Raw genomic sequence first — 14,922 nt, 5'->3', positions numbered from 1 at the left:
CTTAAATAGAATACTAGAAGAAAGACTCCAGCAAGTTATCACAAGGGTTATTCACTATGATCAGGTGGGATTTATACTAGGAATGCAAGGATGCTTTAATATTAGGAAAACTATCCACATAATTGACCATATCAACAACTAAACCAACAGAAATCACAGGATTATCTCAATAGATGCAGAAAAAGCTTTTAGCAAAATACAACATTCATTCCTATTGAAAACAGTAGAAAATATAAGAATAGATAGACATTTCCTAAAAATAATAAATAGTATATATTTAAAACCATCAGTAAGCATCATCTGCAATGGGGATAAATTAGAAGCCTTCCCAATAAGATCAGTAGTGAAGCAAAGATGCCCATTATCACTTCTATTATTTAACACTGTACTGGAAATGCTAGTAGTAGCAATTAGAGAAGAAAAAGGAATTGAAGAGATTAAAGTAGGCAATGAGGAGACTAAACTCTTACTCTTTGCAGATGATATGATGGTCTATTTAAAATCCTAGAGACTCAGCTAAAAAGCTAGTGGAAATAATCAACAACTTTAGCAAAGTTGAAGGATACAAAATAAACCCCCATAAATCATCAGCATTTCTATATATTTCCAGCACAACTCAACAGCAAGAGTTAGAAAGGGGAATTCCATTTAAAATCACCCTAGACAATATAAAATATTTGGGAATCTATTTACCAATATTAAGATTAAAAATAATAAAGGCTGATATAATAATATAAATTAGTATTTTAATTAAAGCCATGCTGATAGATAAAATCATTAGACCACACGCTTGTAAGAATTCAAAACTGCTCCTTCAGCCATAATTACCTCCCCTCTCATCCTGTGCCCAGTAGCTAAAGAGGAAGTTCCTCCTCACCCCAGAGATTTAAACTGTCCTCTGCATGGAGACGTAGGCGTCCACACGCCCAAAGAACTGGAAACCTGTTGGACCACGGGAAATGTAGTTTGATAGTTCCCACGTGTCCATAGAAAATAAAACACTTTCCACACAATTAAAACTAGATCTAAATAATTGGAAAGGCATTAATTGCTCATGGGAAGGATAAGCTAATATAATAAAAATGACAATCCTACGCAAATTAATTTACTTATTTAGTGCCATACCTATCAAACTACAAAAAAACTATTTTTTACAGAATTAAAAAAAAATTATAACGAAGTTCATTTGGAAGAACAAAAGATCAAGAATATCAAGGGAACTAATGAAAAAAATGTGAAGGAGGGGGGTCTAGCAGTACCAGAACTTTTTATATTATTTTATTTAATTGATTAGTTAAGTGAATTTTTTCATGGTCATATGTTTTATGTTGTTCTTCCTCTCCTGCCAAACCCCTCTGATAGCCAATGATTCCACTGGGTTTTACATTTGTCATTTATCAAGATCTATTTAAATATTATTGATATTTGCACTAGGGTAAGTCTAAATCCCCAATCATATCCCCATTGGCCCATGTGATCAAGTACTTGTTTTTCTTCTGTGTTTCTACTCCCACAGTTCTTCCACTGGATGTGGATAGTATTCTTTCTCCTAAGTCCCTCAGGAATGTCTTGGATCATTGCATTGCTGCTACTAGAGAAGTTCATTACTTTCGATTGTGCCACAGTGTATCTATCTCTGTGTATAAAGTTCTCCTGAGCAGTACCAGATCTTAAACTGTGCTATAAAGCAGTGGTCATAAAAACAATATGGTACTGGCTAAGAGACAGAAGGGAGGATCCGTGGAATAGACTTGGGGTAAGTGATGTCAGCAAGACAGTCTATGATAAACCCAGAGATCCCAGTTTTTGGAACAAAAACCCAGTATTTGACAAAAACTGCTGGGAAATTTGGAAAACAATATGAAAGAGATAAGGTTTAGATCAACATCTCACACCCTACATCAAGATAAATTCAGAATGGGTGAATGACATAACTATAAAGAAGGAAACTAGAAGCAAATTAGGTGAACATAGAACAATATACCTGTCAGATCTATGGGAAAGGAAAGATTTAAGACCAAACATGAAATAGAGAATATTACAAAATGTAAAATGAATAATTTTGAATACATTAAATTAAAAAGGTTTTGTATAAACAAAACCAATGAAACCAAAATTAGAATGGAAGCAACAAATTGGGGAAATATCTTTATAACAAAAACTTCTGACAAAGGTCTAATAACTCAAATTTATAAGGAGCTAAATCAATTGTACAAAAATTCAAGCCATTCCCCAATTGATAAATGGTCAAGGGACATGAATAGGCAGTTTTCAGATAAAGAAATCAAAACTATCAATAAGTACATGAAAAAGTGTTCTAAATCTCTTATAATTAGAGAAATCAAAACAACTCTGAGGTACTACCTCACACCTAACAGATTGGCTATTATGACAGCAAAGGAAAATGATAAATGTTGGAGGGGATGTGGCAGAATTGGGACACTAATACACTGCTGGTGGAGATGTGAATTGGTCCAACCATTCTGAAAGGCAATCTGGAACTATGCCCAAAGGGCTTTAAAAGACTGTGTGCCCTTCAATCCAGTCATACCACTGATGGGTTTGTATCCCAAAGAGATAATAGGGGAAAATATATGTACAAAAATATTTTTTAGTCATGCTCTTTGTGGTAGCAAAAAATTGGAAAATGAGGGTATGCCCTTTGATTAAGGGATGGGTGAACAAATTGTGGTATCTGTTAGTGATGGAATACTATTGTGCTAAAAGGAATAATGAACTGGAGGAATTCCATTTGAACTGGAAAGACCTCCAGGAATTGATGCAGAGTGAAAGGAGCAGAGCCAGGAGAAAATTATACACAGAAACTGACACATTATAGTACAATCGAATATAATGCACTTCTCTACTAGAGGCAATTCAATGATCCAGGACAATCCAGAGTAACTTATGAGAAAGAACACTATCCACATCCAGAGAAAAAAACTGTGGGAGTAGAAACACAGAAGAAAAACAACAGATTGATCAAATGGTTTGATGGGGATATGAGTGGGGATGTAGACACTAAACAATCACCCTGGTGGAAATAATAATATGGAAATGGGTCTTGCTCAATGATACATGTAAAACCCAGTGGAATTGCTCTTTGTCTATGAGGGGGTTGGGGGACAAAAGGGAAAGAACATGAATCATGTAACCATGGGAAAATATTCTAAATTAATTAATTAAATAAACTTAAAAAAAAATTTTTTTAAGAATTTGACCACACAAGAAAAAAAATGGATCTAAAATGTATCTGGATAGATAACTAAGATACAGTGAAAAATATATATCTGGGCCCAGAACTGATGAAGACTAGATTACTTTCAGAAACTACCTAATACTTTTTAATGTCCATAAGCTTCACTCTGAAACAAAAGATCATTATTTTAATGATAATTTTGTATGTCTGCAAATCATGGAGTAGCATAGTTACCAATGAATTAAAGCTGTGGGTCACCTGAAGGGCAACAGGAAAATACATGGCTGGAAGGCTTAGTCTGTGATACATTATTAATAAGAATTGCCTAAGAAATAAGTGGAATGGATAAAATCAGAAAAATATAGTACTTGAAAAGAAAGTGGCAAGGGTGGCCAAGATGCTCCAGGAAATGTTACAAGATTAGGAAGAAGGACCACAGAAGAGAGCTCTCTCTGGGGAAAATTTATAAGACAAAATTAACATGAGTTGCAATCTCCATTATTAGAGGAAGTATCTACATCATTATCATAATTCTATCAAAGCACTGAAGTAATAATTTTTTTATAATGATAGTATTTTTTTCATTTTATATGAATCAAGATTTGGAAAAACAATTGCCTGGAATGAACACTCCTCTATGAAAAGCTTAAGTATGAAAGTTCAAAATTCCTTTGTAAGGACTACATTACCTGGTTAAATAAAATTTTGAAAAATGAAGCTTGTGAGATATGAAAAACATTCTACTAAAAATGTTATTAGACAATTTCTAAACCCAAAGCAGAAATGCTGTCTTTTACTTTTACCTCAATCTCATATTTTTCTCATTATTGGTATATTTTGTTCCCAACATCAGAGTATTTGTATTTTGAGAAATAGCCTATTTGGAAATGCTGCAATCTGCTTTGAAAGAAATCATGCTATTAATTCATAATAATATGTATATGTAATAAGGTAAGATTATCTGATTTTTAGGTTATTCTTTCCTCTTTTCCAAAGAATTCTTGATATTCCCTAGATCAAAAACTGACTTATCCCCCTTTATAAACAGAGAATTAAAACTAGGTAATGGAGGTTCTTAAAATGCTTTGAAATAAGATTTCTGTTGAAAACAATTAATTGATTTTTCTAGGAAGTAATCAATTTCTGAAAGAACTTCCTATTTGGCAAACTCCTTGGAAATGTGAATTTGCCAAGGAGATATGACTTTTTTCTCTAAATTGAGTGTCATCAACATCTAGTACAAAAATTTTAGCCTTCTATCACTTGGGATACATTTTTTAAAAATCAACTATTTTCTAGTTACCTCACAAGTTTTTCTCTATACCCACTAATATTTGGGCAAGAGTCACATTTGCTTTTTGACCTATGCTTTAGAACCTTAGAAAGTGAAGATATAAAGACTAACAACCTATGTATGGCCTCTGCTCAGAAAAAAACTTAGGAAAAAAATCATGATATGATGTCTGAGTTCATTGTCAGTATTTCAAATGAGGTGGTAAAAGTCTGCTAAGAAATCTTGGTGTGAAGGGAATAGTATAAGATAACAGATAAATGAAAAATCATACCAAATATTTGAAAGACTGGGCAACTACAAATCTACAAAATTGCCCCAGAAAAAACAAACAGACACTAAAAAAGATAATGTATCACAGCACTAAAATTTACCAAAGCCCAAAACTAATCCTAAAAAAAGTCAAAAAAAGCCTGATGCTAGAGACAGAGCCCCTGCACCCACACTTGGAAAACAGTCCAGAATTAACATAAAGTTCCAAATTTAAAAATGGAATAGAATAATGAGCAAAAAACCCCTCAAAATAATAATAACTTTACCATAAAAAGATATATGATGACAGGGAAGCTCAAGACACAAACTCAGAAGAAGACATGTTGTAAAGTCAAAATGTCTACGCATAAAACCTCAAAGAAAAATATTAATGGGACACATTCTTTAAAAAGTTAAAAATTATTTTCAAAATTAAATAAGAATGACAGAGGAAAAATAAGGTAAAGAAGTGAAAGCAAAGGAATAAAATTATGAAAAAGCACAAAAGTTTCCTAAAGAAAATAACACCTTCAAAATAGGAATGGAAATATGAAAAAAGAGTTTTCACTGAAGAAAATTATTCCATAAAAATTAGAAATAGACAAATAGAAGCTAACAACTAAATGAGACATCAAGAGAAAAAAAAAACAAAGTCAAAAGAATGAAAAAATTGAAGAAAATGTGAAATAACTCATTGGAAAAACAACTAACCTGGGACATAGATTGAGGAGAGATAATTTAAGAATTATTTGATTACCTGAAAGTCATGATCAAAGAAAGAGCTTAGAAATAATATTTCAAGAAATTATTGAGGAAAACTAGCTCTATATCTTACAACCAGAGAGTAAGATATAAAAATATTTATATTATTTTATTTATATTATATATTCATATATATTTATTTTATATTATTTGTTTATATATAAATATCTAAATAAGCATAAAAATAATGAATTTATTACTAGCAAGAACATTGTAGCAATATATCACAAAGATCATATTCAATGACCAGGTTGCATTTATACCAGGAACATAGGACTCATTCAATATTAGGAAAATGTCAGCATAATTGACCATCTTGATAATAAAAAGAAAAATTATGTAATTATATAAATTAATACAGAAAAAGCCTCTGACAAAATACCACACCCATTCCTATTAAAACACTAAATGGCATAGAAATTAATATAATCTTTCTTTAAGTGATGAATAACTCTACATAAATGAAGAGTCAACATTGTGTATAATAGGTATAAACTTGAAGACTACCCAGTGGGATCATCTAGAAATGAAGCAAGGATGCTCATTATCACCACTGTTATTCAGTATTGTACTAAAGATGCTCACTATGGCAGTGGAACAGGAGAAAGAAGTTGAAGGAATTGGAATGAGCAGTGAGGAAACTATCACTCTTTGCAGATGATGCAATGTTATACCTAGAGAATCCTTGTGAATCAACTAAATAACTGCTTGAAAGAATTAATAACTTCAGCAAAGTTACAGAATGTGAAATAAAACCACATAAACCATCATTATTTCTATATATTACAAGTAAAACACAGCAGCAAGAGGCAGGAAAAGAAATTCTATTTAAAATAATTACAGACAATATAAAAAACATGGGAGTCTGCCAGCCAAGACAAACCAAGGGACTATATGAATACAATCTGAAACACTTTTTAAACAAGTAAAGACTGATCTGGGCAACTGGAGAAATATTGATTACTCCTTGGTGGGCTGAGCCAATGTGATGGAAATCATAATTTTATCTAAGTTAATTTACTTATTCAATGTCATGCTAATCAAACTAACAATTATTATTTCATACTGCTAGAAAAAAATAGTAGCAAAATTCATCTGGAGGAACAGAGGTCCAAGAATATCAATGGGACCAGCTAGATGACTCAATGGATGGAGTGTCAGGCCTGAAGTTGGAAAGACCTGGATTCAAATTTGACCTCAGACACTTCTGAGATGTGTAACTAGACAAGTTACTTAACCCAATTGGCCAACCCTTACTGCTCTTCTGTCATGGAACAAATACTTCTTTCAATTCTAATAAATCAAATCAAAGTATTTGCCTTCTCAAAGAAGAAGGAAAAGTGGGAGGAAGGGAGGGAAATAATTTGGAACTCAACATTTTGTAAATGATTGTTAAAAATTCTTTTAAACATAATTGGGAAATGTTTAAGAATATTTAAGAATATCATTCTAAAAACAACTAGAAATAGATTAGTCATAAATAAAGCCATTTCTCTTCTTTCTTTAGATTTGGAATAAAAAGTTTCAGGGCCAGACAATATCAAAATCAACAGCTGGATATATTGATCTTTGTATCAGGACAGCATTCATCCTTTTCTTTTCACTGTTCTTTTAAACTTTCTCCCTTACCTTGTCTATAAAAATTGAGTGGGGAAAGCTAAAGGAAAAATAATGGAAAAATTTAATATTCTGCTTTAAAAAAATCCATATCTCTCTTTAAATAAAAGAGTGCAACTTAATTTACCTTCTGTCCCTTATACTCTGTCTTTCCTTATTAAGTAAACTCCTTAAGGTGGAATCTGTCTTTTCTATAAGTTATCAAAATTGAGAATTACTACCCTGGAAAGAGATAGGGAAAAGACTCATGATAGTGGAATACAATAAAAAAAATATATGTTTAATGGACTTAGAGGCTTGCATTTTTTGAGTGTCCACTTTTTCATCGATAAAATGGCAATAATAATGAACCTAGTACCTACCTCACAAGGTTGTTGTGAATAAAATATTAGATGTAAAGCACTTTGCAAACATTATAGTGCTATATAAATCCCCACAATGATGATGATGAAGTAGTCATATAATTTTCCTGAATCTCATTTGAAAAATTATCTCTAAGAGCCCTTCTCTAATTTTTTTATCCTAAAATTTTTTAAGGGAGAGGAAATACAAGAGATGAGGAATGTGGGATCCATATTGCTGAGAGGGGTTCAAGCTGCAGCACAGAATTCCATAGTGGACATATTTGAACCCCTCTCAGCAATATGGATCCCACAGGAACTGGAGTTGCTGCTGAGGGTGAGCAAGCTTCAGCAGACAAGTATAGAGGGAAAGGAACTGGGGCACAGAAGGCTCAGGTCTTTGGAATGGAGAAGGAAAAAATATTAAATGCAGAAAAAGATAGTACTCTAAAGACAAACTTTGGCATACATTTGCCAAAAGCCTGCTATTTTTAATTAATCTAAACCAAATCATCGGGATGTCACAAGAACATAGATTTAGCACCTTCTATATCATTTTAGAGACGTGGCTAAGGCAATAAGGAGACTTGCCCAAAGAAACACAAGTAGTAAGGAACAGAGCCAAGATTCAACCCAAATTCTCTGACTCCAAATCCTGAAATCTTTTTTTTATGCCCTAATCTCCACAGTATGAGATCCTGACCCAAAGTAGCAGCAAATTTGCAACTCTGCAGGGGCCACACATGTTACCCGTTTGTAGGTGAACAAGAAAGTGCAATGATGATGGTACACCTGAAGTGAAATAAAACGAAGTCCCTGGATCCATTGGTTAAGGTATTCATCAGAAAACCTGCTTTTCCTTGTACAAAACAAACACCAGGAATGTGCTTTCTCAGAGGAAAGTGTCTGCTCAGAGACCAGAACCCAAAGCAACATATGGTCAATGTACCCCAGAGGAAGACCCCTTAAAAACAAGGAAGAGATAAATCCAGTATAGGATAAGATAGATAATGGAATGTCCTGTACGCCAGGCTAACGGCACATCTGACTTCTGTACGATAAGGCTCGCTTGCTCTGGTCATTCTGCCCCAGTCATTAAGGTTATCTCTCCTTAATGGTATGATTTAAAGCAATATATCAGTTATTTTTGACATTGTATAAGCTTGCTTTACATTTTGCACATATGTAACCCTATAAAAAGTTGTAACTTCAGTTCAGGGCAGCTTCCACTAGGAAAGCCTGCCCTGGCCAGTAAATGCATTTATTAATCGATAGATTGATAAATAAACACCAGATCTAATCACTGAACTTTTGGGTATCCGGACTCGCTTTATGAAGTACCCCACTTCACACCCTCCCCCAAAAATAGTCATTAGAAATGTTTTCTGGAATTCTATTTGGGGGGGCACTTAGGCAAGAGAAAAGTGCCCTAACTTCAGGCAGAGAAATATCTTTGAAGTTAAAAAAAATAAAAAAGGTTAAAAAGGGATCTCAGATGAAATATGTTTCTTCACCTCCTGTGAAGGTTATTTCAGGTTCACAAAGGTCTCTGAAATGCCTCTAGAGAAAACAGGATTTAAATGAGTATGAAAATGGAGTAGTTGTATCATTTCTAAAGTATGTGTTTTAGAATAAGAGTCACTAATCTTTTAGCAGTGAGATTCCAGATTGTTGTCCTGACAGCAACCAATAAAAATGATAGATTATTTTTTAAACCCTTATCTTTTGTCTTACTAGGTATTAGTTCAAAGGCAGAAGAGCAGTAAGGGCTAGACTACTGAGGTTTAGTGACTTGCCCAGGGTCACATAGCTAGGAAGTGTCTGAGGCTAGCCTACTATTTTTTAATAATTAGAGATTGATTTGAATTAATAATTTCTTCCTTTAAAGTGAAAAATAACCCACTGAATGGGTTAATCTTCTGTCAGTCACCTTACAGCATGAATTTTGGCTACGATCATATTCCTTTCTTCCTGGTGAAAAATGAGCTCACTGAGTGAGAGTTTTGATTTTAGTGGAAAGAAAAAGGAAAGGTGATTTTGGATAAAGTTGGGATTCAGCAGGATTTCTGGGTAGCCAGAAGGCAGCATAAGTATGGGAGGGGACTTATACCTGGAGGTAGACAGCGGAATTTCAACTGCTTTTCAGTTTTAGGCATTTGCCTGTCACCTCTTTATTCACTTGACACTCTTATGTCACGCACAACTCTTACCTGACCTTCCGCATGCAATTCCACTGAAAACCATCTTCTATCAAAGTTTACTTCAAAGCAGTATTTGAGCATAAATACTTTATGAATGAGAAGACAGAATAATTCACTCATTAAAAATAGAAACTCAGGGACATGAAGATCTAAATCCAAGCATTCCTTTATTCTTTCAACAAATATCTTATTAAGTAGAGCAACTAGGTATCTCAGAGGATAGAGAGCCAGGTCTAAAGAGGGGAGGTCCCAGGTTCGAATCTGATCTCAGACATTTCTTAGCTGCATGCAAGGAACTTAAACCCAATCGCTTAGTCCTTACCACTCTTCAGCCTTGGAACTGATAATTAGTTTCAATTCTAAAACAGAAGATTAGGGTATAATATAATTAATATCATAACACATCATAACATAATATATAAAATAATTAGCATAATATATAATCGATATTAAAATAACATGTTATATTTTATTATTTATAATTTTATATATACACATATATGAATTCCACTGTTTCAAAGGTCACAATAAAGACACAGTCTTTGACCTCAAGAAATTTATCCTTTAGTAGGGAAACTAAGCGAGGCACACAAATACCTATAATATAAAATTTTATAAGGGAAAAAAAGTACAAAAACAGGTTATAAGAGATTCATACAAAGATGCTAATACCCTATTGGTGGCACTGTGTACTGATGCAACCACTGTGGAGAACAACTTGGAACCATGCCCAAAGGGCATTCAAACTTTGATCCAGTGATACCACTGATAATTCTGTATTCCAAAGAGATTAAAGACACAGGAAAATGACCTACTTATGCAAAAAATATTTATAGCTGCTCTTTTTGTGATGGCAAAGAATTGGAAATGGAAGGGATGTCCATCAATTAGGGGATGGCTGAACAAGTTGTGGTATATGAATATAAGGGAATGTTACTGGACCATAAGAAATGACAAGCAAGATGATCACCAAAAAATCCTGGAAAGACTTATATGAATTGATGAAAAGTGAAGTGAGCAGAACCAGAAGAATGTCATACACAGAAACAATAATAGTGCATGATGATCAACTGTGAATGACTTCACTATTATCAACAAGGTAAAAGGACCCAAGATAACTTCAAGGGATTCATGACAAAAAAAAAAAAAAAAAAGTCTTTCTACCACCATACAAGGAACAGATGGAGTCCAAATGTAGACTGAAGTATAACATTTTTCATTTTATTTCCCCCATGAATTTTTCTGTGGTATAAGCAATATGTGTCTTGTTTCACAACACAATGAATATGGAAATAGGATTCATGTGATAATATATATACAACTTACATCACATTACCTGACTTCTTGGGGAGAGTGAAGGGTTGAGAGGGAGAGAGAGAAAACACTGATTGTAGAATGTCAGACAATAAATATTGAAAATTGTATCAACATGTAATCTGGAAAAATTGAAATTAAAAGATAAATAAAAAGAACTGGGGTCTTAAAAATAAATGTTTATTGACTGATTGAATAGGCTATGATTGAAAAGGGCATTCCAAGTAATATCGCCCCAGAAAAGTAGAAGTGGCTTCTATGGAAAGGGCATACTAAGTAGCCTGATTTGGCTACACTATAGAATATGTGAAAGGGAAAATGGAAAATGAAAATGTGGGGGCTCTGACAAAATTGATGAGCTATTAATAGGACAGTAAGTCTTTCTTTCTTTTTTTTTTTAAACCCTTGTACTTCGGTGTATTGTCTCATAGGTGGAAGATTGGTAAGGGTGGGCAATGGGGATCAAGTGACTTGCCCAGGGTCACACAGCTGGGAAGTGGCTAAGGCCAGATTTGAACCTAGGGCCTCCTGTCTCTAGGCCCGACTCTCACTCCACTGAGCTACCCAGCTGCCCCAAGTCTTTCTTTCTGATAGCATCTCTAGTAGAAGATACAGGCAAACCCACTAACATGTCCCCTGAAGGAGAGATATCCTCATTGGGGTCTAATTAAAGATATGACTTTAAGGGTTATGGATTAGAGATGGGACTGATTTATTTGAGCTGTTGTGGAGTGACTGAAGACAAATTGATTCAATATTCAGACTATTGTGAGCCTAAGAAAATTTGTTGTGTTGGACTTATTTAAAAGCTGAATCAGAGCAGACTTGAACCTATTTTGGCCATTTTGCCTTTTTTCTTTTCAAAGAAAAGACCAAAGAGCAACAGACCACATTGGACCTGGTTGGGATAGCAAGGAGAAAAATTTCCATATATTTCACACATTCTTAAGAGCCTCTGATGACTGCCTTGGGGTAGAAGCACATGAAAATTATAGACACGTACTCATCCATGAGACCTGAGAGGTGAGTTCCTGGACCCCAATTTCTGGCCTCAAGTTTTGGAGAACAATGCCATATTCCCTTAGCCCATGAGATGGTAGCCATGGAGAGGAGGATGCTATGGCCAAGCATGGGAATGGCTGAACCCAAACTTCCTTTGTAAAAAAAAAAAAATCAGAGTACAAAAGAATACAAATTAATATGACAGTATGAGAGAACAAAGTGCTTAGACGTTGCCCTATGCTATTTCCATGAATTACTATGACACACAGACCTGAAACGGAGATGTCTTTTAAATAACCACAAATTCCTCTTCTTTCTGGAGGAAATCCAAGGCTTTAGGATAGGATCATAAGGCAAGATGCCCACATATGCCTCTGGGGTGAGGCTGTGACTCACTGGCCTGTCAAGGGAGGGAAATCCAAGTCCTAATGATGTGTCAGGAGGACTATATACATTTTAGAGGTAGATGGAACTCACCAGATAAGAGGAAGAATTTTATCATTTGCTTAAGTAAATACTGTGAATCCTTTGTGTGTTCTGCATCCCCTGTAGGGTGAAATAAATAGGCTGTCCTATACCTGATATTGTTAATTTAGTCTTTTATATTGGAGGACCCTTTAACCCCCATCTGTCTACATAAAAGTATATTCGGATATTTTCCAGTGGAAATTCTGAAAAGGGCAAGATTGAGCCAAGGAGAATAATTTTGGGGTGAGCTGCCTCCAAGATTGAACCTGATTTGTTTAAACTGAGGACCAAGTAACCTAAACCATGGAGTAGAGACGACATACAAACTTTGAAAGAACCCTGGCCTGGGGTTTAGTCCAACTCTTCCACTTACAAGGCATATGACATTGAGGAAATTATTTGACCTCTGTGGGTCTCAGTTTCCTCATTGGTAAAATCACGGAGCTAAGATTATTTCTACTTTTAAAAATCAATTGTGAATAGAGCATTTGACCTCAAATAAGGAAGACTTAAGAGTCAAACCCTGCCTTGCTAGATGTGTGATTTTGGTCAAATTACTTAACCTTTCATTCTGGTCCTCAGGGTGCTCAATGATAAAATGATGGGGATGATCTCCAAAGCCCCTTCCAGCTCCAAATCTATGATCCTACACTCCTATAGCCTATGATTTTAGGTGAGATTGAAAAGGTAAATGGGAACTAATCATGGAGGTCAACAAATCCAAGCTGAAATGGTTGGATTTTACATTTTTCTTTCCTTATGGTATCTCAGTTTGTACATCCAGAAAACAAAGATTAGTTTATAATTTCCCCCTTTATTTACCCATATAAATGGAAGTGTAGCATGGAAATAATCCAGAGACCTACAACTATTCTTTCCTATGGAAAATATTACATAGGATAATGTAATTATTATTTTTCCCTGTCATATTTACACAATACCAAATTACAAAGAAAATGTGCCATCTATCTTCAACTGACAGAAACAAAATACAAAAGGCCATTATCACTTTTGTATTAACCAGTATGTGACAGTTATTAATGTTTTTATGTTACTCTGTTAACTTTGTTTCAAAGTCATTATGCAAATGAGAGATATATTTACAATTGTGGTGGCAGCTGCAGAGCTTTGGTAGTTCACCAAAAGTAGAAATCCCCGTTAGCATACGGAACCCTAATTTGGATGCATTTCCTGGCAGAATAGACATGTGTTATAGGGGAAAAAAAATCTCTATTGGGAGAGAATTTCCTCTAGTGAGAAATCACTGGGTACTTAGGAAAACAATTACTGATATTCTATCCACAGTTCTCAAGTGAATTTTCTAAATAAACAACCCTTAGAGAGATAACTCTGACTTCCCGAAAAGCTTTCTCTCTTAGAGACCCACTACCTAGAACCCATAAAATCTACATTAGACAAAATCTTTGGAATACATTAGGCTGAGTTAGGCTCTATGGTGATTTCTACATCTTCAAAAAAACTGAATGGAAGACTTTCAGTAGATCCATTTTGCCTGGTTACTTTGTGGTTCTTAATTTTTTTGTTAATTAATGAAACGGGACGAATGAATAAACAAAACTTGATACTGCTTACTCAAGCAAAAAGCAGATCTCTATGTCATTCTTATTCTCTCTGAGGCAGCAGAAACTACTGATTGCTTTTCTAGGCACTGGTCTAATGGATGTGCTTCTCTCAGATTTTCTTGACCTGTCAAGTCCTATGTTGTTTTTTATTTCCCAAACTGTAATTTATGTTTATTATTACCCAAGGTCCTACAAGCATAAAGTCTTCTTTTTCAGTTAACTTGGAAATGGAAGAAACATTATCTTACCTTTTACGGATTATGCTGGGATTAGCTGTCACCAAATGGGTTTTGGATCCAACATCTTTGTTGTATTCACTCGACAGAGGAGGAAGATTGCATCTACAAGAACAGGAATACAAATTTCAGCATAATTTCCATATTTTAAAATTCTAAAAACATCATTGAAAAGCCAAATGGTATAGTCATTAAAGAGGCAGGTAGGTGGTTAGAAATGCCTGAAGTCAGGAACACGAGTTCAAATTCAGCCTGAGATGACTTAGCTGTGTGACCCTGGGAAAGTCATGTAAACCTCTGGCTGGCACATACTAAACCATAAAAATAAGAATAATAAGCATGTTTATTATTTTAAATTATCATATTATATTGAATTATATATCATATTTTATTATTATATAATACTAATTATATTACATTATGACTAGAATGCTAATCATGCAGTTAGCAAGATGTGAGTTCAACTCAGACCTTTAACACATACTAGCTAAGTGACTTTGGACAAATCATTTAACCTCTCAATGATCCAGGTATAGTCTAAGAGTATAAGTTGCAGAGTAAATGCTGATATACATTGGTAGAAATTATTCCATGTACCATGTAGCTCCAGTAATTTTTTTTCTATTTTCAAGGCAGGTTTTGACTTTTCTTGACCG

General features: G+C 34.4%; 1 protein-coding gene across 1 annotated transcript in view; it reads right to left on the bottom strand.

Moving 5' to 3' along the window:
• ST8SIA1 (ST8 alpha-N-acetyl-neuraminide alpha-2,8-sialyltransferase 1) overlaps positions 1–14,922 on the bottom strand; it is a 121,406-nt gene that overhangs the window by 29,406 nt on the left and 77,078 nt on the right. The window contains exon 5 of the mRNA XM_044679068.1: positions 14,279–14,371. Coding sequence (XP_044535003.1) covers positions 14,279–14,371 — 93 coding nt within the window. The remainder of the gene's footprint in view (positions 1–14,278; positions 14,372–14,922) is intronic.

The sequence above is a fragment of the Gracilinanus agilis genome, chromosome 5 (assembly GCF_016433145.1).
Source record: "Gracilinanus agilis isolate LMUSP501 chromosome 5, AgileGrace, whole genome shotgun sequence".
Taxonomy (NCBI): Eukaryota; Metazoa; Chordata; class Mammalia; order Didelphimorphia; family Didelphidae; genus Gracilinanus; species Gracilinanus agilis.
Note: the sequence above shows the minus strand (reverse complement) of the source record. Positions and strands in the feature narration are given on the sequence as shown.